Raw genomic sequence first — 27,079 nt, 5'->3', positions numbered from 1 at the left:
GCTCCTCGGATGATGCCTGACCGGCTGTGCTTTTCCAGCACCACTCTAATCTAGACTCTGATTTCCAGCATCTGCAGTCCTCACTTTTGCCAGGATGGTATCCTAGCCTAATCCACCTTCAGTTATTTCATCAATTACTTATCTCCATTATAAAATCACAAGGGCAGAGATGTTCGCTGATGACTGCACAATATTCAGCATTATTTGTGATGACTGAAACTGAAGCAGTTGATGAACAAATGCAACAAGACCTGGACAATATTCTGGCTTTGGCTGGAAAGTGGCAAGTAACTTTCACACCACACAAATGCCAGGCAATGATCATTTCCAATAAGGGACAATCAAACCATTATCCATTCGCATTCAATGGCATTACCATCATGGAATAACTCACTATGAACACGCTGAACGTTACCATTAATCAGAAACTAAACTTGCCATATAATTACTGTGGCTAGAATGGCAGGGCTACAGTGGTAGAGATCTTGCGATTGCTTCAGCTCCTGACTCCCCAAAGCCCTTTTATTATCTACAAGCCATAAAGACAGGAATTTGATGAAGATTCACCACTTACCTAGATGAGTGTGACCACAATATCATTCCAGAATCTTGACCCATCTCGGACAAAGCAGCTCACTTGATTGACACCACATCCAGTCCCTACACCACCAATGCTCAGTAGCAACTGTGTACACTATCCATAAGATGCACTGCAAACATTCACCATGGCTCCTTGGACAGCACCTTCCAAACCCATGACCAGTACCATCTGGACAGACAACAGCAGCATATATATGGGAACTAAGACACTAATATTCACCTCTAAAATAGCATTGTGGATGTACCTATACCACATGGGCTACAATGGTTCAAGAAAGAAGCTTGCCATCACCTTCTCAAGGGTAACTGGGGGAAGGCAATAAATGCTGGCCGAACCAGTGATGCCCACAATATTTTTGATTGGCAAAGACAGACGCAAGGTAAGCATTTAATACTTCAGTTAAATCTACATATAAAAATCCCCTTTTTGGTCGCAAAAGGTCCCCCTTTTACCACCATTTTACTATTTATATGCCTCCAGTAGACTTTGGGATTTCATCTTAGTCTCTTTGCTTCTTATTAATTCTTACACTTCCTTTCTGAACATTCTTCAATCAGTCTGGTTCTTCGTTGCTTTATCCACCTAACATCTATCACAAACACTTTTTTTCTTCATCTAAACCTCCATCTCTTTTGGTATCCAGGGAGTTCTGGCTTTGTTCACCACCACAAGGCCAAAACACAGAGGAACAGAATTTGGCCATTTGGCCCATTGAGTCTCCTCTGCAATTTGATTATGGTTGACTTTTCTCAACCCCATTCTCCTACCATCTCCCATAATCTCCGATCCCCTTATTAATCAAGAACCTATATATCTATCTTAAAGACACTCAGTGGCCTGGGCTTCACAGCTCTCTGTGGTAATAAATATCTCTGGCTGAACAAATTCCTCATCTCAGTTGTAAATAGTTGTGCCTTCACTGTGAGACTGTGCCCTCAGGTCCGAGTCTGTCCTACTAGTGGAAACATCTACTCCACTTCCACTTGATTCAGGCCTCTCAGTATTCTGTAAATTTCAATCATTCTTCTAAATTCCATCAATATGCCAAGAGGCAATATTAGACTAAGTTGGAGACCCAAACTAACCAAGTGGACACTTGCTGTTTGTGGCAAGGTCTGCAAGACACAACGGGCTATAAAGCAAAGCAGATAGAATAGCGGACAAAAATATATCTCGATAAATACATATAGCAACGTCAATTCTTCTGCTCATTGGATGCTGCCTGACCTTCCAGCACCACACACTCGATTGTGGTAACTTTGCCTTGTATTATTTCATTTATTGACTCTCAATTATTTGATTTGATTGGAATTTATAAAATGCTAGTTTCGAAAATTGAAGTTGGCTGCAGCCTAATACCAACTCTGAGAATTACAGCACTATTTGCTTAAATTGCAAATTACTTTATTTAAATCGGAAGAGTCACATATCAGGTACAAAACCTTGTCTGAGTACCTTCAATGTACAGTGAGGAATGGGTCTATTTAGTTAACCAGAGCAAAACTATTAATTTGCTTTCAAAAACTAATGATTAGAGTATGAAACAGAAAATATTTGTCACAAACCAAATATCAGTACAGGTAGAAGTGGATACTGCAGATGCTAGAGATTAGAGCTAAGGGGGCCATGAAATGTCCTTGGCACTCGGGATTAAGGAAAATTTCAAAGCCTTTTATGTGTATATAAGAAGCAAAAGGCGAAGTAGGGAAATGGTAGGTCCAAAGTGAGGACTGCAGTTGAGGAATTCCTGATGAAACATTGATTTTCCTGCTCCTTAGATGCTGCCTGACCTGCTGTGCTTTTCCAGCACCACCTTGACTGAAATATCAGTACAGTTAACGGCAACCTTTTTCCCTTTCAGTCAAAAGAGGCCAACTCTAGGACACTGAATATCCTTCTTTGATGACCTTCCAGTACAGTACTGAGCATGTGCTGCACTGGTGAAGATGCTGTCCTTCAGACATTGAAATGCTGTTCATTCAGGTGAATAAGGGGAGATCTCAGCTGCTTGTATTAATACATATAACCATGATGTTGTACCTATTACAGACACTTGATTGAGAGGGGGCCAAGACAGCAGCTTGATGCTTCAGGAGTGATAGAGAGGAACATAAAAGAGATGGCGAAGCTGCATTACTGATTAGAGAAAATATCACAGTCAGTTCATCCAGCAAGACCATGCAGTACAGCTCAGGAATAGGAAGAGTGCAATCACTTTGATGGGTTGTACTAAATGTCTCCCAATAGCCAGCATGAGACAGAGGTACAGAAATGTGAAAAGATTATGGAAAAATGATGAAAATTATGAAAACAAGAGTTGGAAATCAACAGGATTGTTCAGGTGGGTGACTTTAACTTCCCTTTATTGACTGGAACCTGCTTAGTGCCAGGGGTGATATGTAAATAGCCCAAACTGGGAAAGGGCCGTACTAGACCTGGCACTAGGAATGGGCTCAGCCAGGTGATCAAAGTTTCATTGGGAGCATTTTAAGTTACTTCTGGATAAGGGTAAGCCTTGTTCTCAGGTGAAATAACTAAACTTGGGGAAGGTTAACCATCACTATATTAGGTGGGGACTGAGGAATGTAGATTGAAGGGGGATGTTTGAGGATAAATCCACATCTGGCACGTAGGAATCTTTTAAAATCCAGCTCATTAAAGTTAAAGACCAGCACGTTCCTGTGAAAATGAAGGATAAGGGTGGCAAAATCCAGGAATCTTGAATGAAAAGAGAAATTGAGAGCTTAGTCAAAAAGAAAAAGGATATGTAAGGTTTAGGAAACTAAAGACAGAGAGTGCACTCAAAGAGGAATACAATGAAAACAGAAAATAACTCAAACAAGGAATTAGGAAGACTAAAAGGATCCATGAAGTAACTTTGGCAAACAGGATTAAGGAAAACCCTGAGGAGTTTTAAAAAAAAAATTATATATAGATGTGGAACAAGAGGGTAGTTTAGGAAAGGGTCAGTTCACTCAAGGCCAAAGGAGGGAATTTATGCAAATTAATTCACATAATTAATGCAAAACTTTCCTCTCACATCTCCTTTAAACTTTTCCCCTTTACCATAAAGGTATGTTCCCTTGTAACTGACATTTTTACCCTCAACAATTACTTTGTATTGAGCTGATAAAACAGATACAGAACTGGCTTAGTCATAAAAGACAACAGTGCTGAAAGGGGTATTTCTGAATGGAGATCTGTGATCAGTGGTGTTCTGCAGGGACCAGTGCTTGGACCCCTGTCATTTGTAATAAATCTAAATGATTTGGAGGCAAATGTAGGTGGCCTGATTAATAAATTCGCAGTTGACCCAAAGATTGAGCAGGATTGCCAGAGATTACAGCAAGATATAGACAGGCTGGAGACTTGGGTGGAGTAGCATCAAGTGGAATTTAATCCAGACAAATACAAATTCGTGCAATTTGGAAGATCTAATGCTTGGGGGTGGGGGGAAGGGGGTGGGGGAGGGGGGGGGGTTTAAAAAGGCACAAACAACCCTTAGAAGCATTAATATCGCAGACACGGAGAGAATGTGCAAACTCCACACAGTCAGTCACCTGAGGTGGGAATTGAACTCAGGTCTCTGGTGCTGTGAGGCAGCAGTGCTAACCACTGTGCCACCATATTGATGAAGGTAGAGCAGTGGATGTGGTATACATGGATTTTAGCAAAGCGTTTGATAAGGTAAAAATGGCAATACAAGTGGAGAAGGTAGCTGGAAATGTGTTGCTGGAAAAGCGCAGCAGGTCAGGCAGCATCCAGGGAACAGGAGAATCGACGTTTCGGGCATAAGCCCTTCTTCAGGAAGGTAGTCAAGAAAGCATATCATGTTTGCCTCCATCAAGGTACAGAGTATAACAATTAGTAAATTATGTTGCAGCGGTATAGTAACTTATTTAAGACACATTTGGAATATTGTGTACAGTTCCGGACCTTACACTACTAGAAGCATATGGAGGCTTTGGACAGGATACTAAAAATGTTTACCAGAATGGTGCCTGGCTGGGAGGGTATTACCTAAAAGGACAGATTGGACAAACTTGGCTTGTTTTCACTTGAACATCAAAGGTTGAGGAGTGACCTGAAAGATGTTTACAAAATTATGAGATGCCTGGATAGCCACAGTCTTTCTCCCAGGGTAGCAATGTCAATTACATGGGAACATCTGTTTATGACCAAAGACGATGTGAGAGGCAAGCCTTTTTTTTTTACAAAGAGGGTGATAAGTGTCTGGAATGTGATGCCAGAAGTGGTAGTGGTGGATACAATAGCAATGTTTAAGTGATATTTTGACAGCTATATGAATAGGCAGGGAATAAAAGAATACGGACCATGTGGGGACAGAAGATTTTTAGTTTAGAAAGGCAATGTGTTGCACAGTTTGTGAACCAAAGGGCATGTGCTGTATCACTCTTTGTTCAATTGTTATTTGAAAGGGATAAGGAAAATTGCCTGGTTACTCATGTACTTGTGTGATTTGTGAGGTCTTGCTACATGCACATGCTGTTAACAAAAGAGGTTCTCCTCACTCACCTCTGCAACCTTTGTCTACTACCTTAAATAAATGTCCTCTGGTTTTCAAACTTGCTGTTAATAGGAAAAGTTTTTTTAACCTATCTAATGTACCTACAACCCTCATGGATTTTGAGTCCAGACTCATTATAACAATATGGAGGCAGTGGAGAAGTGGACAGGAATGCAAGAAGAGGTAAAACTAGAACTTTCCACAATACATTTCAATCAGAATGTCAATGAGAGACAGTTTTGCAGATGAGAAACAGAAAGGGGACACAAATAGATCCAAATGGTGTGGGCAAAGGAAGTGAAGCATTTGAGATTTTTTCGTCTATAATCAGATAGGTAAGTGGAAATGGGGAACCAAACAATGGAAAAGAGGCACTGGTGGGTTTGTGTACTGATCGAAGGACGCAAAAAAGAACAAGGAGCATTAGTGGGGAGGTGATGGCCTAGTGGTGTTACTGTATTGCTAAGCTAATTCAGAAAACCAGGCAATGTTCTGGGGATCTGGGTTCGAAGCTTGCCATAGCAGATGATGGAATTTGATTTCAACATCTATCTGGAGTTAGGAATCTAATGATGACCAGGAAAAACCCATCTGGAAATCTGCCATCCTTACTGGTCACGCTCCAGACCCACAACAATGTGACTGACACTTAATGCAATAAGAGATGGGCAACAAGTGCTGACCAAGCCAGCAACACCCACATTCCATGATTTTTTTTTAAAAAAGTGCACAGCTGAGGATGTAATTTACGTTTGGTTAAGGTGTACAGGCTGCAACTTGATTGGAGAGGTTCAGATATGGAGTTTTGGAAAAGATGGGCATGCCTTTAGGACAATGCAATCCATATAGTGTACACAATGTGCTTGTAATGCTTCCTTAAAACACTTCTGTGACAAAGTCCTTCCTAATACTTGTGTGGTCAAGTATTTCCTAGTATCTGATGCTTGGGCCAGTATCAGTTTTTGTCTTGCACCTCTATTTAACCTGACAGACCTTCTTCTATGTTCCAGGCATATGTGAAAGCAGTTTAGCTGTGAGTAAGGAAGTTCACAAAATGGAAGACAGAGAATTTTTTTTTGCACATTCATGCAGGTTTTTTTCATAAATTGAAAGATCTTATTTTCAATTGTGTCTTGTGGTGATATTCTCAGATTCATTGGTATGTGTATTTAATTAGACCTGATCCAGTTACCAAGACTGAATGGGTTGGAAGAACAGTCCCATCAAGCTATAAATAGAACAGCTATTTTAAGCTATGATCAAATTATGCAGAAGAGATTAAAAATAAACTGAGTGGGAAAAGATCCTTTGGCAAATGGCCAGCTGAGTTAGATTGTGACATTAGAGAGTTCCCAGGAATTCCCCTTTGAAAATGTAGGATCTGGCTCCTATTGCAACTTACAAACCTAATTTAAATAGGCACATTAGACTGAGTCTTCACAGGGAATGACTGTGGACATGCTAAATTTTCCCATCTTATCTACATAAACCATCTGCAGCCTCATCTGAGTGACCACACCATCTTTCTCCAGAACTACCACCCTGCCACAGTCTAGTTGGGTGGAATTGCCATATTTAGTTCCATCCCAATCAGTTTTATTCTAAGTAGAAAACTGCCTGCAGTGTCTTTCTGCTCCTTCATGATTGGTTTTGGAGTCCTTCAAGGATCTTTTTGATCATTACCACCATTTCTCATCTCGTCTACTGGTGGTCATATTTTTTGAAAATACAGCATTAGGTTCTGCTTGTATACCAATAACATCCAGCTAAACCTCAGAGCTACTTATCATTCCACTATCCCCGATTTGTCTCACTACTTGCCAACATCAAGTAGTGGATAATCAGAAATTTTCTCCAATATAGAGTTGTTATCAGTCCCCAGCACAAACACTCTTTCAGAGCTACTAACCCAATCTCACTGTTCAGTTTCTGTATGAGACTGAACTAGTTCACTTGCAACCATGATTCTCGATCTGACCATGAACTGAATTCCTAACTCTATATTCTCTCCATATCTAAAATTATTCGCTTCTTGTTACTAACACTGCCCTCAGGCCTCAACACAACAGCAACTGTGAAACCCTAATCTACACCTTTGGTCCCTCTGGACGGCACTGCTTTTCCGATAGCATTCTGCTTCTGTAAAGTTGAACCCATCAAAAACTGCTGTCATATCCCAATCTCACTCGAATTCTGCTTTGTCTGTCACCCCAGTGCAAAACACTCTTCATTCGCCACTGGCCCAGCAATATTACCATTTCAGTATTCTCATCCCATCCTCATCACTCTCCAGTATGGACAGATTAAGGAGCAAAGGTCAAACAGGTTGAGAATCTACTCACTGGATTTAGAAGAATGGGAGGTGATTGCATTGAAATATATAAGATTCCAGAGGGCGCAGTCAGAACAAATGCAGAAAGGATGTTTCCTCTCAGGGGAGAGACCAGGACCAGAGGACCAAGTCTCAGAATAAGGGGGCATTTTTAATACTGAGATGAGGAAGAATTTCTTCTCTGAGGATTGAGTTTCTTTGGCACTCCTTGCCAGAGAGAGTTCTGGCGGCAGAGTCCTTGTGTATATTTACATTGAACTAGATAGATTATTGACCAGCAAAGGAATCAAGAGTCATGGGAAAATGGTAGGAAAGTGGGAAGAGGAATGTTGGATCCGCTATGATCCGAGTGAATGGCGAAGCGGGCTCAAGGGGCAGAACACCCTACTCCTCCAACATTACGGCCATCTTGGTTTTACACAACTCCTTAGTTTTGTCACTTCTTAATTCTGTAACCTCCTGCACCCTAACGACCCTCCAAGACTTTTCATATTCCCAATTTTCATTTCTTCACTAATGACGACTTCTAGAACTTCAGCTGCCTAGGTCCCAAACTCTGAAAATCCGTCTGCAAGTTTCTTTCCCTCTCTACTTCATTTTCTATAAGATACAGGAGCAGAATTAGCCCATCAGGTCAGCTCCACCTTTCAATAATGGCTGAAATGCTTCTCAACCTCATTCTCCTGCCTTACTAATCAAGAACCTGTCTTAAACACACGCATAAACTTGGCCTCCACAGCCCTCAGCAGCAATGGGTTCCACAGTCACTTGAAGAAATTCCTCATCTCTGTTCTAAAAGAGTTGTCTCTTCACTCTGAAATTGTGCCTCCAGGTCCTAGCCTTTCACACTCGTGGCAACATCTTCCCAACATCCACTCTCCCCAAGCCTCGAAGTGTCCTGTAAGTCACCCTTCTCCACTTCATCAAGTACAGATCCAAAATCCTCAGCTACTCATCATGTGACAAACGTTCATTCTTTAAGGCACATCTTAAAGTCTATTTATTTTTTAGTGTCAAAAGTTGTTTAATGCTCCCATGATATATATTTAAATATTTACTTATGGTAAGAGGCATTGCATAAATAAAAGCTGCTATTGAGATCTCAAAAAACACTGTTTATGTCAGCTAACAGAGCTTCTCTTCAACCAATTCAAACTTACTCTCTGCTTGCACGGTGGCACAGTGGTTAGCATTGTTGCCTCACAGCGCCAGCTATCCTAGTTCAAATTCAGCCTCAGGTGACTGTCCGTGTCAAGCTTGCACATTATTCCCATGTCTGCATTGGTTTCTTCTGGTTCTCTGATTGCCACCCACAGTTCAAAGATGTGCAGGTTAGGTGGATGGCCATGCTAAATTGTGCCTTGTGTCCAATTTAGGTAGGTGGAATGCAGGGTTACAGGGTAGTGGCAGTGGGTCTGGGTGGGATGCTCTTCAGAGGGTCAAGGTGGACTCAATAAGCAAATGGCCTGCTTCCTTCACAGCAGGGATGTTACGTTTCTATGCACTCATTTCTTCATCCTCCTCTTTTCCACTCGATCAGTTCCACTTCTCAGTTTCTCCACAGATCCTTTTATTTTTAAAAAATGGGCCCCTCAGCATATCTACTGCACATATGAAAATGTATAGCTGCTTTAGAGGCTAAAAATTGTGAGCTAAAATTAACTAAATATCAGCAGATACAACATAGAGGAACAAGAGTAAACCATAAGACAGGTGAAGCCTCCATGTCATTCATTGCAATCACCACTGATCTTCAACCTCAACTTCACTTCTCAACCACAATCCTAGCTAAAGGGGTGGTGTCCAAGTGAGGATTTTAGATTTTTAAATTGTTCGATCATTGCAATGGTTTCTGAGTTAGTTAGGGCCAGTACAAGCTGGACAGGTTGCACATGAACCAGAATGGTCCAACATCCTTGCTGGGAAGTTTGCTAGTGCTGCACAGGGGAGATTTTAAACTGATTTGGTGAGGGGGATGGGGCAAAGGAGATGTAAAGTCGAGAGCAAGGAATGCTAGGACAGTTCAGCAGGCGGAGAGGACATGGACAGGTGGGATGCCTGGAAAGCTAATGCATCTATTTTAATGCAAAGAGATTGATTAGTGGCACGGTGGCTCAATGGTTATCACTGCTGCCTCACAGTGCCAGGGAACAGGGTTCGATTCCAGCCTTGGGCGACTGTCTGTTTGGAGTTGCACATTTTCCCAGTGTCTGCATGGGTTTCCTTCAGGTGCTCCAATTTCCTCCCACAATCCAAAGGTGTGCAGGTTAGGTGAACTGGTCATTCTAAATTGCTCATAATGTTTAGGGATGTGTAGGTTCGGTGCATTGGTCAGGAGAGTAGGATAGGGGAATGGGTCTGGGTGGGTTATTCTTCTAAGGGTTGGCGTGGACCTGTTGGGTCGAAGGTCCTGTTTCCACACTGCAAGGATTCTATGATCTATGGTAAAGTGGATGAACGTAAGAATGTTAGTCAGCACATTGGAACATAATATCATTGCAACCACAGACATGGTTGAAGGGAGCTTAAGACTGGAAGCTCAAGGTATAGGAATTTCAGGTGGGATCGAATCTCAGAATCCCTAAAATACAGGTAGAGGCCATTAAGTCTGCACTGACACTCCAAAGAACATCCCATCCAGACCCATCCCTCTCATCCTATCCCTGTAACCCCACATTTACCACGTCTAATTTGGGGTGCCACAGTAGTTCAGTGTTTAGCACTGTTGCCTCACAGCACAAGGGATCCAGGTTCGATTACAGCCTCAGGCGACTATCTGTGTGGAGTTTGCACATTCTCCCAGTGTCGGCGGGGTTTCCTTCAGGTGCTCCGGTTTCCTCCCACAGTCCAACATGTGCAGGTCAGGTGAACTGGCCATGCTAAATTGCCAATAGCGTTAGGCGCATTAGTCAGAGGGAAATGAGTCTTGGTGGGTTATTCTTCGGAGGGTCAGTGTGGACTTGTTGGGCCGAAGGGCCAATTTCCACACTGTACGGAATCTAATCTAATCTAATCTAATTCATCTCCACTGCATATCCTTGGACACTGCGGGGCATTTTTGCATGGCCACTCCACCTAACCTGCACATTTGTGGAGTGCGGGAGGTAACCTGGCAGAACTCACACAGACGTAGGGAGAACATACAAACTCCACGTAGACAGATATCCAACGCTGGAATCAAACTTGGGTCTCTGGTGCTCTATGCCAGCAGTGCTTAGCACTGTACCACCGTGCTGTCCTGTGCTGAGACAGAGTGGAATGTAAGAGAAATGGGAGTGTTGCAGTAATGAGGAAGGATGCCCGAGGGGGTTCTTCAAATAAGACCACATAGGTACAGCTTGGAAATAAGAAAGGCGGATTACATTGCTGGGATTATACTAGAGGGCTCCCAATAGTTACAGGTAGATAGAGGAGCAGATATATAAGCACATCACAAAGATGTGAGAAGCAGGGTTTATTTGTATGGGATTTCAACTCTGCTAACATGAACTTAGTGTGAAAGGATTAGATGAGGTGGAATTTTTAAAAGTACACCTAGGAGAGGTTTTGTGCCAGTAGGGAGGTAAGCCTACTAGAGACAGGGCACTGCTTAGACCGAATTCTAGGGAATGGAGCTGGTCAAATGGTTGAAGAGTCAGCGGGCAAACGTTTTGGGAATTGTGACCATAACTCTAAGTTTCAAAGATATTGCAGAAAGGATAAGGATAGTACAAAAGTTAACGTGTAAATTGGAGGAAAGCTAATTTCAGTACCATTAGACAGAATTTGGTAAATATAGACTGGGAGCAGGCACTTGCAGCTCAGTTTACTTTTGGAAAATGGCAAGTTTTATAAAAGTCGGACAATGTGAATTCAGGGCCAGGGTGTTCCTCTCTAAGAGTTAAGAGATAAGGCAGCAAGTCCAGGGAACTCTGGATGTAATGGGATATCTCAAGCTGGATAAAGAAAAAAGGAGGAAGCATATATCTGGTAGAGTGCATTATAAACAGGGTAGCCCTTCAAAAGTACAAAGTGCAGAAAGTAGCTTTAAAAAACATTAGGGGGGCAATGAAATGTTTTTGGCAGACAGGATTACCTGAAGTTGTTTTATAACTATATTAAGAGTAAGAAGATTAGCAGGGAAAGAGTGGGACCCATTGGAGACCAAAGGGGCAACCTGTGTCCAGAACGAGAGGATATGAGTCGAGTCTTATATAAATATTCCTTATCTATATTCACAAAGGAGAAAGACATCGTAGCCAGGGATTTCATTTGCGATGGTAAGGTTCGAGAACAAATTAAGATTAATAAAGAGGAAGTAATAGATGTTTTAGTTAGCACGAAGGTGCATAAATCTCTGCAACCCGATGAGATGCACACCAGGCTGCTAATGGAAGGCAAGGGAGACTGCTGAAGAAATTTAATAATTCATTGTCCAGAGATGAAGTACCAGATGAATGGGATAGCTTAATATGGTTCCTTTGTTCAAGAAGGGCAGCAGGTTAGGCCAGGTATTTACAGACCAGTCAGATGTGAGATTTAAACCCCTGCTACTGAAGCATTAACCTGGACCTCTGAATTACAAATCCAATGATATTGCTATTATTCCACCATCTCCCTTTTAATGTTTATGCTTTTTTTAAGCAAAACATGTGAAATATACATGGTGTAAGGTCAATGTTCTCACATGAATTAAATCCAGATGACCAAAATTGGAACAGTGGAAACATCCAACTGAATAGAAGAGCTCTAACAAGCAGATTGTAAAGTTCTGTTGATGATAGACTAACATCAATGGGCTTATCACAATTTACTGAGTAACAGATCAGCCATTCCAAGCTGTCTTCTTATATAGGAAACTAATTCAGAGGGGTCAAATTCCAATTGTAGTTAAAAATAGAACAGGAAATAATCATAATCACTGTTCACTAAACAGTCAACGATCATTGCATTTCTATTGTGCACACTGTTTATAGTCTCAGTTCGAGAGAAAGGGGTATCATTTTATAACCACAGGAATTCAAGTCTACTGATCTATACATACAAAACAGTATTGAACACGGAAAGCTTATTCTTGAACTTCTTGCTTCGTCTTGGATTACAAACACCATATTCTCCGTGACAACCATAAGACACTTCCTCTTCATTCTTGCAACTGATGACTTAATAAATACCTGGCAAAGTCTCAACCAGGCCATTACAGAGTGGATTAAGCAACTGATCATTAGAAAATGGCACTGTTACTCAATGATACTAATTTACAACAAAACATAGCACAGCAAGTTCAACAGAATACCACTAAAACTAGGTACAAGGATTCACCATAACAGTACAAGATAAAGCAGCCAGAAATGAATGTGGCGATTTATAACTCAACCCAAGATGCCGATTAACAATCTTATCTTCATCTCTGAACTAAAAGACATCAAAACAATTGAAAGGATTGCGATCCTCAAATGCCAAACAATGAAATTCAACTATTAGTCACTCATGCCAGGACCCAGTTATACACAGCAATGAAAATTAATCAACGGAATAAACTTAACTCATCAACCATAGTGAAAAACACAATTATTTGTGTACATAATACATACTTGGACACTATTTTTAGAATTTTGTCCGTTTTGCAGTGCTTTTCTGAAGACAATATGTAGAGGAACAAATATGCAGGGAGATGTGGAGGACTTACAGGAGCAATAGGGTTGCCATAGTAGGGGATTTTAATTTTCCGAGCATAGACGGGACTGCCAGAACTTTAAAGAGCTTAGATGGGATGGAATGTGTCAAGTGCGTTCAGGAAAGTTTTCTTAAGTATATTGAGGGCCCTACTCGGGAGGGAGCAAATCTTGACCTATTCTTGGCAAATAGGACAGGACAGCTAACCGAGGTGACAGTGGAAAAGCACTGGGACCAATGACTATAGTTCTTTTATTTTAAAATAGTTATGGAGAGGGACAAAACTGGCCCACAGATTCAGGTTCGAAATTGGGGCAAAGCGAATTTTGGTCGAATTAAACAGGAGTTTGCAGAGCTTGATTGGAGTAGTTTCTTTGCAGGCAAAGGAACCTCTGGCAAGTGGGAGGCCTTTAAAAATGAGATAGCTAGAGTTCAAGGTCTATATGTTCCTATGAGCATGAAGGGCAAGATTGGTAGGAACAGGGAACCCTGGATGACAAGACATATTGAGGCTTTGACCAGAAAAAAAGGTGTGGCTCAGGTACAGGCAGCTCGGATCAAGGGAATTCCTGGAGGTACTGAAGAAGGAAATCAGGAGGGTGAAAAGGGGGCACAAGATAGTCTCAACTGAGAAGATTAGGGTGAATCCAAAGAGGTACTTTAAGTATATTAAAGGAAAAAGCATAACTAGAGAGAGAATAGGGCCCCTCAAGGACCAAAGTGGACATGTACGTGTACAACCGTAGGGGATGGGCGAGGTCCTCAATGAATATTTCTCCTCTATGTTTACCATGGAGAATGACAAAGGCTTGGGAATTTGGGTAAGTTAGTAGTGATAACTTGGGGAAAGACCATATCACAGTAGAGAAGGTGTTGGAGGCATTAGAATGTATGAAGGTGAATAAATCTCCTAGGCCTGATGAGATATATCTAAGAACACTGCAAAAGGCTACAGAATAAATTTCTGGGGCCCTAGCTGATATCTTTGCATCGTCGTTAGCCACAAGTGAGGTCCCACAAAACTGGAAGATATCGAATGCTGTGCCCTTATTCAAGAAGGGCTGCAAACAAAAGCCTGGGAACTAAAGACCAGTAAATTTAACATCTGTGTTGGGTAAGTTACTTGAGAAAATTCTGAGAGATAAGATATACATGCATTTGGAAAGCGGGTTTGATTAGGAGTAGTCAGCATAACTTTGTGAGTGGGAGATCATGCCTCGCAAAGTTGTTAGAGTTCTTTGATCAAGTAACCAGGAAGGTTGACAGGGATGGGCAGTAGACGTAGTCCATGTGGATTTCAGTTAAGCCTTTGACAAGGTTCCACATGGTAGGGTGCTCTGGAAGGTTAGATCACATGGAATCTAGGGGGGGGCTGGCAAAGTGAATACAAATTTGGGTTGATGGTAGGGAGCAGAGGACAATAGAGGAAGGATGCTTGTCAGACTGGAGACCTGTGACTGGGGGAGTGCCTCAGGAGTTGGTGTTGCGCCCATTGCTATTTGTTATCTATATCCATGATTTGGATGAGAACATACAAGGCATGATTAATACGTTTGCTGATGACACTAAAATAGGCGATATCATGAGTGAAGTTATCAGAAATTGCAGCAGGACCTTGATCAGCTGGGAAAGTGGGCCGAGAAATGGCAAATGGAGATTAATATGGACAAATGTGAGGTCTTGCATTTTGGAAAGTAAAATCAAGGTTGGAGTTTCATGGTGGGGCCTTACAGAGTGTAGTGGAACATAGGGATCTTGGAGTTCAGGCTCACAGGTCTGTGAAAGTGCAGTCAAAGGAGACAGGGCAGTGAAGGTGACTTTTGGCACACTGGCCTTCATCAGTCAGGGCATCGAGTATAAAATTAGGGAAGCTATGTTGCAGTTGTATAGGACGTTGGTGAGACTGCACTTGGAGTACTGTGTTCAGTTTTGGTCACCGTGCAATAGGAAGGATGCTAATAAACTGTAAGAATGCAGAAGAAATTTACAGGGATGTTGTCTGGACTCAAGTGACTGAGAGTCAACGATCATTGCATTTCTATTGTGCACACTGTTTATAGTCTCAGTTCGAGAGAAAGGGGTATCATTTTATAACCACAGGAATTCAAGTCTACTGATCTATACATACAAAACAGTATTGAACACGGAAAGCTTATTCTTGAACTTCTTGCTTGGTCTTGGATTACAAACACCATATTCTCCGTGACAACCATAAGACACTTCCTCTTCATTCTTGCAACTGATGACTTAATAAATACCTGGCAAAGTCTCAACCAGGCCATTACAGAGTGGATTAAGCAACTGATCATTAGAAAATGGCACTGTTACTCAATGATACTAATTTACAACAAAACATAGCACAGCAAGTTCAACAGAATACCACTAAAACTAGGTACAAGGATTCACCATAACAGTACAAGATAAAGCAGCCAGAAATGAATGTGGCGATTTATAACTCAACCCAAGATGCCGATTAACAATCTTATCTTCATCTCTGAACTAAAAGACATCAAAACAATTGAAAGGATTGCGATCCTCAAATGCCAAACAATGAAATTCAACTATTAGTCACTCATGCCAGGACCCAGTTATACACAGCAATGAAAATTAATCAACGGAATAAACTTAACTCATCAACCATAGTGAAAAACACAATTATTTGTGTACATAATACATACTTGGACACTATTTTTAGAATTTTGTCCGTTTTGCAGTGCTTTTCTGAAGACAATATGTAGAGGAACAAATATGCAGGGAGATGTGGAGGACTTACAGGAGCAATAGGGTTGCCATAGTAGGGGATTTTAATTTTCCGAGCATAGACGGGACTGCCAGAACTTTAAAGAGCTTAGATGGGATGGAATGTGTCAAGTGCGTTCAGGAAAGTTTTCTTAAGTATATTGAGGGCCCTACTCGGGAGGGAGCAAATCTTGACCTATTCTTGGCAAATAGGACAGGACAGCTAACCGAGGTGACAGTGGAAAAGCACTGGGACCAATGACTATAGTTCTTTTATTTTAAAATAGTTATGGAGAGGGACAAAACTGGCCCACAGATTCAGGTTCGAAATTGGGGCAAAGCGAATTTTGGTCGAATTAAACAGGAGTTTGCAGAGCTTGATTGGAGTAGTTTCTTTGCAGGCAAAGGAACCTCTGGCAAGTGGGAGGCCTTTAAAAATGAGATAGCTAGAGTTCAAGGTCTATATGTTCCTATGAGCATGAAGGGCAAGATTGGTAGGAACAGGGAACCCTGGATGACAAGACATATTGAGGCTTTGACCAGAAAAAAAGGTGTGGCTCAGGTACAGGCAGCTCGGATCAAGGGAATTCCTGGAGGTACTGAAGAAGGAAATCAGGAGGGTGAAAAGGGGGCACAAGATAGTCTCAACTGAGAAGATTAGGGTGAATCCAAAGAGGTACTTTAAGTATATTAAAGGAAAAAGCATAACTAGAGAGAGAATAGGGCCCCTCAAGGACCAAAGTGGACATGTACGTGTACAACCGTAGGGGATGGGCGAGGTCCTCAATGAATATTTCTCCTCTATGTTTACCATGGAGAATGACAAAGGCTTGGGAATTTGGGTAAGTTAGTAGTGATAACTTGGGGAAAGACCATATCACAGTAGAGAAGGTGTTGGAGGCATTAGAATGTATGAAGGTGAATAAATCTCCTAGGCCTGATGAGATATATCTAAGAACACTGCAAAAGGCTACAGAATAAATTTCTGGGGCCCTAGCTGATATCTTTGCATCGTCGTTAGCCACAAGTGAGGTCCCACAAAACTGGAAGATATCGAATGCTGTGCCCTTATTCAAGAAGGGCTGCAAACAAAAGCCTGGGAACTAAAGACCAGTAAATTTAACATCTGTGTTGGGTAAGTTACTTGAGAAAATTCTGAGAGATAAGATATACATGCATTTGGAAAGCGGGTTTGATTAGGAGTAGTCAGCATAACTTTGTGAGTGGGAGATCATGCCTCGCAAAGTTGTTAGAGTTCTTTGATCAAGTAACCAGGAAGGTTGACAGGGATGGGCAGTAGACGTAGTCCATGTGGATTTCAGTTAAGCCTTTGACAAGGTTCCACATGGTAGGGTGCTCTGGAAGGTTAGATCACATGGAATCTAGGGGGGGGCTGGCAAAGTGAATACAAATTTGGGTTGATGGTAGGGAGCAGAGGACAATAGAGGAAGGATGCTTGTCAGACTGGAGACCTGTGACTGGGGGAGTGCCTCAGGAGTTGGTGTTGCGCCCATTGCTATTTGTTATCTATATCCATGATTTGGATGAGAACATACAAGGCATGATTAATACGTTTGCTGATGACACTAAAATAGGCGATATCATGAGTGAAGTTATCAGAAATTGCAGCAGGACCTTGATCAGCTGGGAAAGTGGGCCGAGAAATGGCAAATGGAGATTAATATGGACAAATGTGAGGTCTTGCATTTTGGAAAGTAAAATCAAGGTTGGAGTTTCATGGTGGGGCCTTACAGAGTGTAGTGGAACATAGGGATCTTGGAGTTCAGGCTCACAGGTCTGTGAAAGTGCAGTCAAAGGAGACAGGGCAGTGAAGGTGACTTTTGGCACACTGGCCTTCATCAGTCAGGGCATCGAGTATAAAATTAGGGAAGCTATGTTGCAGTTGTATAGGACGTTGGTGAGACTGCACTTGGAGTACTGTGTTCAGTTTTGGTCACCGTGCAATAGGAAGGATGCTAATAAACTGTAAGAATGCAGAAGAAATTTACAGGGATGTTGTCTGGACTCAAGTGACTGAGTTATAGGGAGAAGTTGGACAAGCGAGGACTTTTTTCTTTAGAGCATTGGAGACTGAGGGGGGATCTCATAGAGGCGTATAAGATCTTGAGGCATGAATAGGGTGAATGCACTCAGCCATTTTCCCAGGGTTGGGAAATTGAGGACTAAAGGTCATCAGTTTAAGGTGAGAGAGGAATGAATAAAAGGGAACCTGAAGGGCAACTTTTTTTTTTACACAGAGGGTGGCATGCATATGGAATGAGCTGCCAGCTGAAGTGGTTGAGACAGGTACATTAACTACAGTTAAAAGCCATTTAGACAAATACATGGATCGAAAAGGATTAGAAGGATATGGGCCAAGTGCAGGGAAATAGGGTTAGCGTGATTGGAAATTTTGGTCGGCATGAACCAGTTTGGGCCAAAGGGCCTGTCTCCATACCGTAGGACTCTATGACTATATGACAACGAAGACTGCTAGTTGTAAGCCACAGCTCCATAGAGTTTCAATGACTACTCCATGCATTAGCTGAGACTGTGAGTGGAGTAAGTAGAACTGCAGCTGGGGCCAAAAGGCCAATAGCTCATGCCCACCTGGTCTATCACTTCATTTTCCAGCAAAGATCACTGGAAAATAATCAGGACCTCTGGTCGACTGTACCCCTCCTGTCCCAGAGGCAGCGGGGCACAGTTGCAGTATTGCAACCAAACTGACCTGAACACAAGGGAGAACTAACACCTTGCTTCAGGATGGCTTAATCCCACGTGCCACAATGTGCATTTATCCATCAAAATATCAAGAGTCAAAGAAGATTAATATTAATGACTGCAAGACATATCTTGCATAATAGTATCATAGAATAATAAAGCAAAGTTGTGTTTAAAGTGTAGCTGCTGATGGTGACAATTGTTCTCTCATCGCCATCAAATGCTCAGGTTTCGCAAGTAAACATTTGGTAATCAGACGTAAGGGTATTACAATGAAAGAACGAAAGATTTATTGTCACATATACCTAAGAAGATACAAGTGGGTTAAGACATATCACTGGTATTGTTAACCTGATGCAGATCAATTTCAAAACAATGCCCCCTTAAAAACCACAGGGCTTAGTGTCCAAAATCTCAAATGCTTGTTCTTACCTTGCTGGAGGTGGAGATCTTTGTTTTGGTTTCTCCTTCTCACGTTCTCTGTCTTTTTGTGCTCTATCTTTTTCTTCTCGTTTTGCACGTTCTCTTTCCCACTCGTCTTTTCTCCGCTGTCGTTCTTTGTCACGTTCACGCTCTCGGTCCCGTTCTCTCTCTCGTATCCTGTTTCCTCGTTCACGTTCGCGTTCTCTTTCCCTCTCACGCTGTTCCCTGTGTCTGTCTCGTTCTCTTTCTCGTTCTCTTTCACGTTCTCTTTCCCTCTCCCTTTCCTGGCATGGATAAACAATTATAGTTTTTTCCATTATTATAATAACATTAATATTAGCAGACAAATATAATCCCAAAGAATGGTGGATGCTGGAAATCAAACAAAAACAGAAATTGTTCACAAAACCCAGTATCTGTAGAGAGTAACCAGAGTTAAAGCTTTGGGTCTAGAGACCCTTTTTCAGAACTAATTACAGCTAGGAAAGCAAAAGAGAAAATGCTGGAAAATCTCAGCAGGTCTGGCAGCATCTTAGAGAAAAGAGCTGACGTTTAGAGTCTGACTGACCCTTTGTCAAAGCTGGTCGGAAAGGGTTGGTATACTGAAGGTGGGGTGGGGGATGAGGGGAGTAAACGATAGATGAAGATGAAGCCCACAGAGAGAGCAATAGAACAACAGTTGGACAGACAAAGGAATGGGGGTCAAATGTGGTGCGTGAAAAACACAGGTCAGGCAACATCCGAGAAGCAGGAAAATCAACATTTTGGGCATAAGTCCGTTACCATCATCTTTCCTGATGAAGGGCTTATGCTGGAATTGTCGATCCTCCTGCTCCTCAAATATTGCTTGACCTGCTGTGCTTTCCCAGCACCACACTCTTGACTCTGATCTCCTGCATTTGCAGTCCTCACTTTCTCCTAGACAAAGGAATGGATAAAGGTCAGCTTGGAGTAATCAATTGCTGCTAATTGGGACAATTAGCAGCTGACAATGGGATGGTTGTGACTGTAGCCCATGTGATGACAAGGCATGGTGTATGGGGGTTGGGATCAGGATATCGAATAAAATGTTCGAGATTGAGTTCCGAAGGCTGCAGAGTCCCCAGACAGAAAAGAGACACTCTTCTTCCAGTTTGCATTAGCTTTGCTGGAGCAATGTAGTAATGGTGAGACAGAGATGTTGGCCAGGAAACAGAGTGATGTGTTGAAGTGACAGGCAACAGGAAGCTCTGAGTCATTGTTGTGGCCAGAACGTAGGTGTTCTGCAAAACGGTTGCCCAGTCTGCACTTTGCCTCCCCAGTGTAGAGGAGACCACATTGTGAACAGTTGAGAGATATATTTTGGGGACTTGGATAGTGAAGAGGGGCTAAGTAAATGGGCAGGTGTTACACTAGAGGGAACAGTCCCTCCAGAAGGCTGACAGGGGAGGGAAGGGGAATGTATGTCTGGTGGTGGCACCCTGTTGGAGGTTGCAGAAATGACAGCCAACTATCCTTTGGAAATGATACTGATGAGATGGTAAGTGAGGGACGGGGGGGACTGTATCACTGTTGTGGGAAGAAAGAAAAGGGATGAAGACTGAAGTGCAAGAGATGGGTCAGACAGGGATGGAGGCCTTGTCAACATAGTGCTGGGAATCCTTGGTTGAGGAAGAAGTGGACATTTAGGAACCCCTTCATAGAGGCTGGCATCATTGGAACAAATGTGACAGAAATGGAGAAATTGAGAGAACGGAAAAGATTCCAATGGAAGCAGGGTGTGAGGATGTATTGTCAAAATAACTGACAGTCAGTGGATTAGTAGTGGATTTTGGTGGGTCAGCCTATCCCCAGAAATAGAAACAGAGTTGTCAAGGAAGGGAAGGGAGGAGTCAGAGTGGAAATTGGAAGCAAAATAGGGAAACTTTTCCAAACCTGGATGAGATTGGTATATCGGGGCAGCACAGTGGTCCAGTGGTTAGCACTGCTGCCTCACAGTGCCAGGGACCCAGGTTCAATTCCAACCTCAGGTGATTGTTTGTGTGGAGATTGCATTCTTCCAGTGTCTGCAGGGGTTTCCTCCCACAGCACAAAGATGTGCAGGCTCGGTGGATTATCCTTGCGGAATGAAAGGTCCCAGAGATAGGGTCAGGGATGAGTTTGGATGGGATGCTCTTCGGAGGGGCAGTATGGACTTGGTGGACTGAATGGCCTCTTCCCACACTGTAGGGATTCTATGATTCGACAAGCGAGGGAAGCATTACTGACGATGTCAGTGGGACCCATAGTGGGACTGCAGCAAGGAAATGTCTATGTACCCCACATTACTGGGGCGACCTAAGGGTCTCCAAAATGTCCACCTTTTTGCTCAAGCTAGGATTCACCACCACCATGGCTGACAGGGCCCTCACCCCTTCTTTTTCCTCCCACACAGTAGTAGGGTCTCTGTGGTCTTCACATTTTATTCCACCAGCATTCACATCCAGAGGATCATTTACTGCCTTCTCCACCACCTCCTGCGGGATGACACATATTTCTCTTCATTCTCGTCAGTCTTCCACAGGGACTATTCCCTCTAGGACTCTTCAGTCCTCTCCTCCTCCATTCCCAACACCTTCCCACACACCCCATGTGATAGAATAAGGTACAATATCCACTCATTTGCATCTTCCCTCTTCACTATCCGAGGCTACACATCCCTTCCAGGTGAACTTTTTCATGCAGAGGATGGTACGTGAATAGATTGAGCTGCCAAAGGAAGTGGTGGAGGCTGGTACAATTGCAACATTTAAAAGGCATCTGGATGGGTATATGACTAGGAATGGGCCAGTTGCTGGCAGGTGGGACTAGATTGGGTCGGGATATCCAGTTGGCATGGACGAGTTGGACTGTAGGGTCTGTCTCTGTGCTGTACATCTCTATTAAGTCAGAGATGGTGGTGTAGTGGCAATGTCACGTGACTAGTAACCTTAATGCTCTGGGAATGTAGGCTCAAATCCCAGAAGCAGCAGATTGTGAAACTTTAAATGGGTGGCACAGTGGTTAGCACTGCTGCCTCACAGCGCCAGAGACCCGGGTTCAATTCCCTCCTCAGGCAACTGTGTGGAGTTTGCACATTCTCCCCATGTCTGTGTGGGTTTCCTCCCACAATCCAAAAATGTGCAGGTTAGGTGAATTGGCCATGCTAAATTGCCCATAGTGTTAGGTGAAGGGGTAAATGTAGGGGATAGGGCTGGGTGGGTTGCTCTTCGCAGGGTCGGTGTGGACTTGTTGGGCCAAAGGGTCTGTTTCCACAATGTAGATAATCTCATCTAATCTAAATGATTTTAAGCAGTGATTTGGCTGCACTTCAATCAATCTAGTCTACTATATTCACTGCTCACGATGTGCTTTCGTCTACAGTGGGTAGACGAAGCGCAGACTGGGCTACCAGTTTGCAGCACACCTATGTTCTATTTGCAAAAATGACCTTTAGATTCCTGCTGCTTATCAATTCAACACACTGTGTTCCCTGCCCAGCATCTGCACTTTGGCTTAGCTGTAGTGCTCCAGCAAAGCTCACTGCAAGCTGGAAGAACAGTATCTCACTTTCCACTTGGGGACACTGCAATCTTCAGAACTCAACATGTAGTTCAATAATTTTAGGGCCTTAGCATTTTCCCCCATGTCCTTCGCCCAGCCTTATTAACACATGGGCTGCAAATACAACCATCCCAATGTCAACCTTTTCCTAGCTACAACCAGTTCTGGAGACAGATCACTGAACCCAAAATGTTCACTCTGCTTTCGAGCCATTAATATTAGAACCTTGCACCAAGTGGTCCAAAGAATAGCAGCAGTTATAGTGCTGTAGCTGAAAAATGTGTTGCTGGAAAAGCGCAGTAGGTCAGGCAGCATCCAAGGAGCAGGAGAATCGACGTTTCAAGCATAAGCCCTTCTTCAGGAATGAGCCTGAAGAAGGGCTCATGCCCGAAACGTCGATTCTCCTGCTCCTTGGATGCTGCCTGACCTGCTGCGCTTTTCCAGCAACACATTTTTCGGCTCGGATCTCCAGTCCTCACTTTCTCCTCGTTAAAGTGCTGTATGCAATCTCACAAAACAGAACAAAATAGACAGGCACAGGTTCAACTCTCAGTCAGCACTGAGTGCATTTATTTTAACTGAGTTAGCTGATAGGAGGTGGATTATTGAGTGGAGAAAAAGATCATGCACCTGACCACTGCTGGAGTATGGTCATCATACAAAGACAGAATTAAATCGATCAGCATTGCCAAGGTCATGGATTTCTCGCTGTGAAAGCCTTTAGCATTAAGATGGAATAGTACAGGAAAGGAAAAGTGAAATTGGCAACTTCCAAAATACATCAACTCGCATTTGTCCGGATTGAACTCCATCTGCCATTTCTCTGCCCAATTCTCCAATCGATCTACACCTGCTGTATTCTCCAACAGTCCCCTTCACTCTCGCTACTCCATCAATCTTAGTGTCATCTGCAAACTTGCTAATGAGGCAACCTACACTTTTCCCCAAATCATTTATCTATATCACAAAAAACAGCGGTGGAACATCACTGGTTACAGGTCTCCATTTTGAGAAGCTCCCTTTTACTGCTACTCTGTCTCCTGCTGCCCAACCAGTTCTCTATCCATCTAGCTGGAACACCCTGGACCCCATGCAACTTCACCTTCTGCATCAGCCCACCATGGGGAACCTTATCAAACGCCTTACTAAATAAAGTCCATGTATATGACATCTACATCCCTTCCTTCATCAATCAACTTTGTCACCTCTTCAAAGAAATCTAATAGGTTTGTCTGACATGACCTTCCCTGCACAAAACCATGCAGCCTATCGCTGATAAGCTCATTTTCTTCCTAATGGGTATATATCCTATCCCTTACTACTTTCTCCAGTAGCTTCCCTACCACAGACGTCAGGCCCATAGGTCTGTAATTACCTGGATAAGTCTAGGGACTAGGTCAGCTTGGGATGGCTGGTCAGCACAGATGAGCTCTGTGACTCTATGATTCTAGAGTGAGGTATCATAGTTTTATGATAACGGATAGCAGATTTAAAACAGATGAGTAGAAATGAATTCTCTAAAGGGTCATGCATCTGTGGAATTCACCACCCCAGAGTGCCATGGATACCACAACACTGACTGAATTTAATATGGACAGAAGCAGATTTTTAATCAGTATTGGGTTGAAGAGTTGTGGAGAGCGGGCAGGGAAGTGCAATTGAAGTTGCACTGAAATTAGCCATGATCACATTAAACAACAGAGCAGTCACCAAGGGGTGAATTGTCCACACCTGCTCCTATTTGTTATGTTCTCGTGGGTATGTTCGCCCAGCTGGCAAGTTGATTTGCTGACGTTTCGTCTCCTGTCCAGGTGATATCTTCAGTGCTTTGGAGCCTCCTCTGAAACGCTGCTGTACTGTGTCTTCTGGAATTTATGTGGTTCCATTCCTGCTGTTTCTGGTGGCCGGTTCCGTTATCTCGTTGTAGTGGCCAGTATATTGGGTCTAGGTCAATGTGCTTGTTGATGGGGTCCGCGGATGCGTGCCATGCTTCTTGAAATTTGCTGGTTGTCCTACGTTTATCTTGCCCTATGATTGTTGAATTGTCCCAGTCGAATTTGTGGTTCTTGTCATGTGTGTGTATGGCTACTAGGGACAACTGGTCGTGGTGTTTAGTGGCTGGTTCGTGGATGCGGATTGCTAGTTGTCTGCCTGTGTGCCCTAATTAGTTTCATGCAGTTTTTGCATGGAATCATGTAAATTATGTTTGTCTTGCACAGGTTGGGTATTGTCTTTTGTCCTGGTGAGTTGGTGTCTGAGCGCGCCTGTCAGTTTATGGGCTGTCATCGATCCCAGTGGTCAGAGAAGTCTGGCAGTCAGTTCTGAGCCATTTGTTGATATAAGGTGGGGTGGCTAGTGAGTTAGGCCGTGGCATGTGCTTGTCGTGTTGTTTGCCTGTTTGGCATCTGGGGATGAAGTTGCAGGGATATCCGTTATTGGCGAATACTCTGTAGAGGTGGTGTTCTTCCCTTCATAGATTGGTGGTGCTACAGTGTGTTGTAGCCCTATTGAACAGGATACGAATGCAGCTTCTCTTGTATGTGTGTTTAGGTGGTTGCTGTTGTAATTCAGGGTCTGGTTGGTGTGTGTAGCTTTCCTATATACGTTTGTGGTGCATGTACCATTCTGTGTTTTTTGTATCATCACATCCAGGAATGGGAGTTGATCGTTGGTTTCTTCCTCTCTCTTAAATCTAATCCCTGAGTACGGTGTTGATAAACCGGTGTGTAGTCTTGACTTCTGTTCTCGTAATGATAACAAAAGTGTTGTCAATGTATCTGATCCAGAGTTTAGGGTGGATTTGTAGTAGGGCTGTGTGTTCCAGCGGAAGAAGTGATGCAAAGGCTATGAGCCTATAGGTGTTCCATTGATCTGTTCATATATTTAGTTGTTGAACGTGAAATGCGTTGTTAAGCACAGGTCTAGTAGTTTGAACTTTTTTTTATTCATTCGTGGAATGAGGGCATCACTGACCAGGCCAGCATTTACTGCCACCCCTAATTACCCAAAGGGCAATTAAGAGTCAACCACATTGCTGTGGGTCTGGAGTCACATGTAGGCCTGACCAGGTAAGGATGGCAAGTTTCCTTTCCTGAAGAATATTAGTGAACTAGTTGGATTTTTCCAACAATCGACAATGGTTTCATGGTCATCATTAGATCCATCATTCCAGATTTTCTTTGATGAATTCAAATTCCATCATCTGCCATGGTGGAATTCGAACCCAGTCCAGAGAACATTATCTGGGTGTTTGGATTAACAGTCCAATAATAATACCACTAGGCCATCATCTCTCCGTTAGTCATTGCTGATAGATCCCATGTCATGTTGCCTGCTCTCCCTGTTTCGGAGGTTGGCTATTGTCTCTCTGGTTACAGTTTTGTCAATTGAAGTGAACAGTGCCATTACATCAAATGAGACCATTGATTCATCCTCGTCTATGTTTATGCTATTGATGCTGTCTAGGAATTTTTGTGATGATTGTGTGGAGTGTTTGGATCTGCTAATAAGATGTTTTTATTTGGCGTTCCCAGGAGTGACACAATGGGTCCAAGGTTTATGTACCTTCGATAATCCATAAACTCTTCGGGTGTTGTTGCTTTTCAGTTTCATCCTTTGAAGGTCAATCCTGGTTATTAGTCTGCTTTTTTGAAGGTTCTGTACTGTGTCATTTATTCTATTGGTTAGCTGTGGCATGGGGGTCACACTCCCTCTGTAGGTAGGTGTCGGTATCTGCAAGTAGTTTATCTGCTTTCTGAATATATTCGGTCTTGACCATGATAACTATTGAGGTAAAAACAATGACTGCAGATGCTGGAAACCAGATTCTAGATCAGTGGTGCTGGAAGAGCACAGCAATTCAGGCAGCATCCGAGGACAGGCAAAATCGACGTTTCGGGCAAAAGCCCTTCATCAGGAATAATTCTGCCCTTGTCTGCTGGTAATTTGATTATGTTCTTGTCATTTTTGAGTATTTTTAGGCTTTTCCTCTCTTTGGTATTGAAGTTGTTTACTTGTCTTTTCTTTGTTAGTAGAGGTACAATAGTTTGACTGTTTGCTGTGTCTCTTCGGTTAGCCTGTTAGTTCCGAGCATACATTCTGATGCAGTTAGGAAGTCCGTGTAGTTGAGTCCCTGGGCTGGTACGGCCTTCTCTGAGACTGTTGGAGAGGTTTCTAACCCAGGTGTCTGGCATGTTGACTTTGCTGCTGCTAGTTGGCTTAGATGTTTTGTCTTGCAGTGCTGTTCCCTTTCTGTACACGGTTAGAACATAGAAAAATACAGCGCAGTACAGGCCCTTTGGCCCTCGATGTTGCGCCGATCCAAGCCCACCTAACCTACACTAGCCCACTATCCTCCATATGCCTATCCAATGCCCGTTTAAATGCCCATAAAGAGGGAGAGTCCACCACTGCTACTGGCAGGGCATTCCATGAACTTACGACTCGCTGAGTAAAGAATTTACCCCTAACATCTGTCCTATACCTACCACCCCTTAATTTAAAGCTATGCCCACTC

The 27,079-nt window shown here is 42.9% G+C and overlaps 1 protein-coding gene across 1 annotated transcript in view; it reads right to left on the bottom strand.

Moving 5' to 3' along the window:
- zc3h18 (zinc finger CCCH-type containing 18) overlaps positions 1 to 27,079 on the bottom strand; it is a 222,396-nt gene that overhangs the window by 115,056 nt on the left and 80,261 nt on the right. The window contains exon 10 of the mRNA XM_043707500.1: positions 19,012 to 19,286. Within this exon, the coding sequence (XP_043563435.1) occupies positions 19,012 to 19,286 (275 nt within the window). The remainder of the gene's footprint in view (positions 1 to 19,011; positions 19,287 to 27,079) is intronic.

This window comes from Chiloscyllium plagiosum, chromosome 17, assembly GCF_004010195.1.
Source record: "Chiloscyllium plagiosum isolate BGI_BamShark_2017 chromosome 17, ASM401019v2, whole genome shotgun sequence".
Lineage (NCBI taxonomy): Eukaryota > Metazoa > Chordata > Chondrichthyes > Orectolobiformes > Hemiscylliidae > Chiloscyllium > Chiloscyllium plagiosum.
Note: the sequence above shows the minus strand (reverse complement) of the source record. Positions and strands in the feature narration are given on the sequence as shown.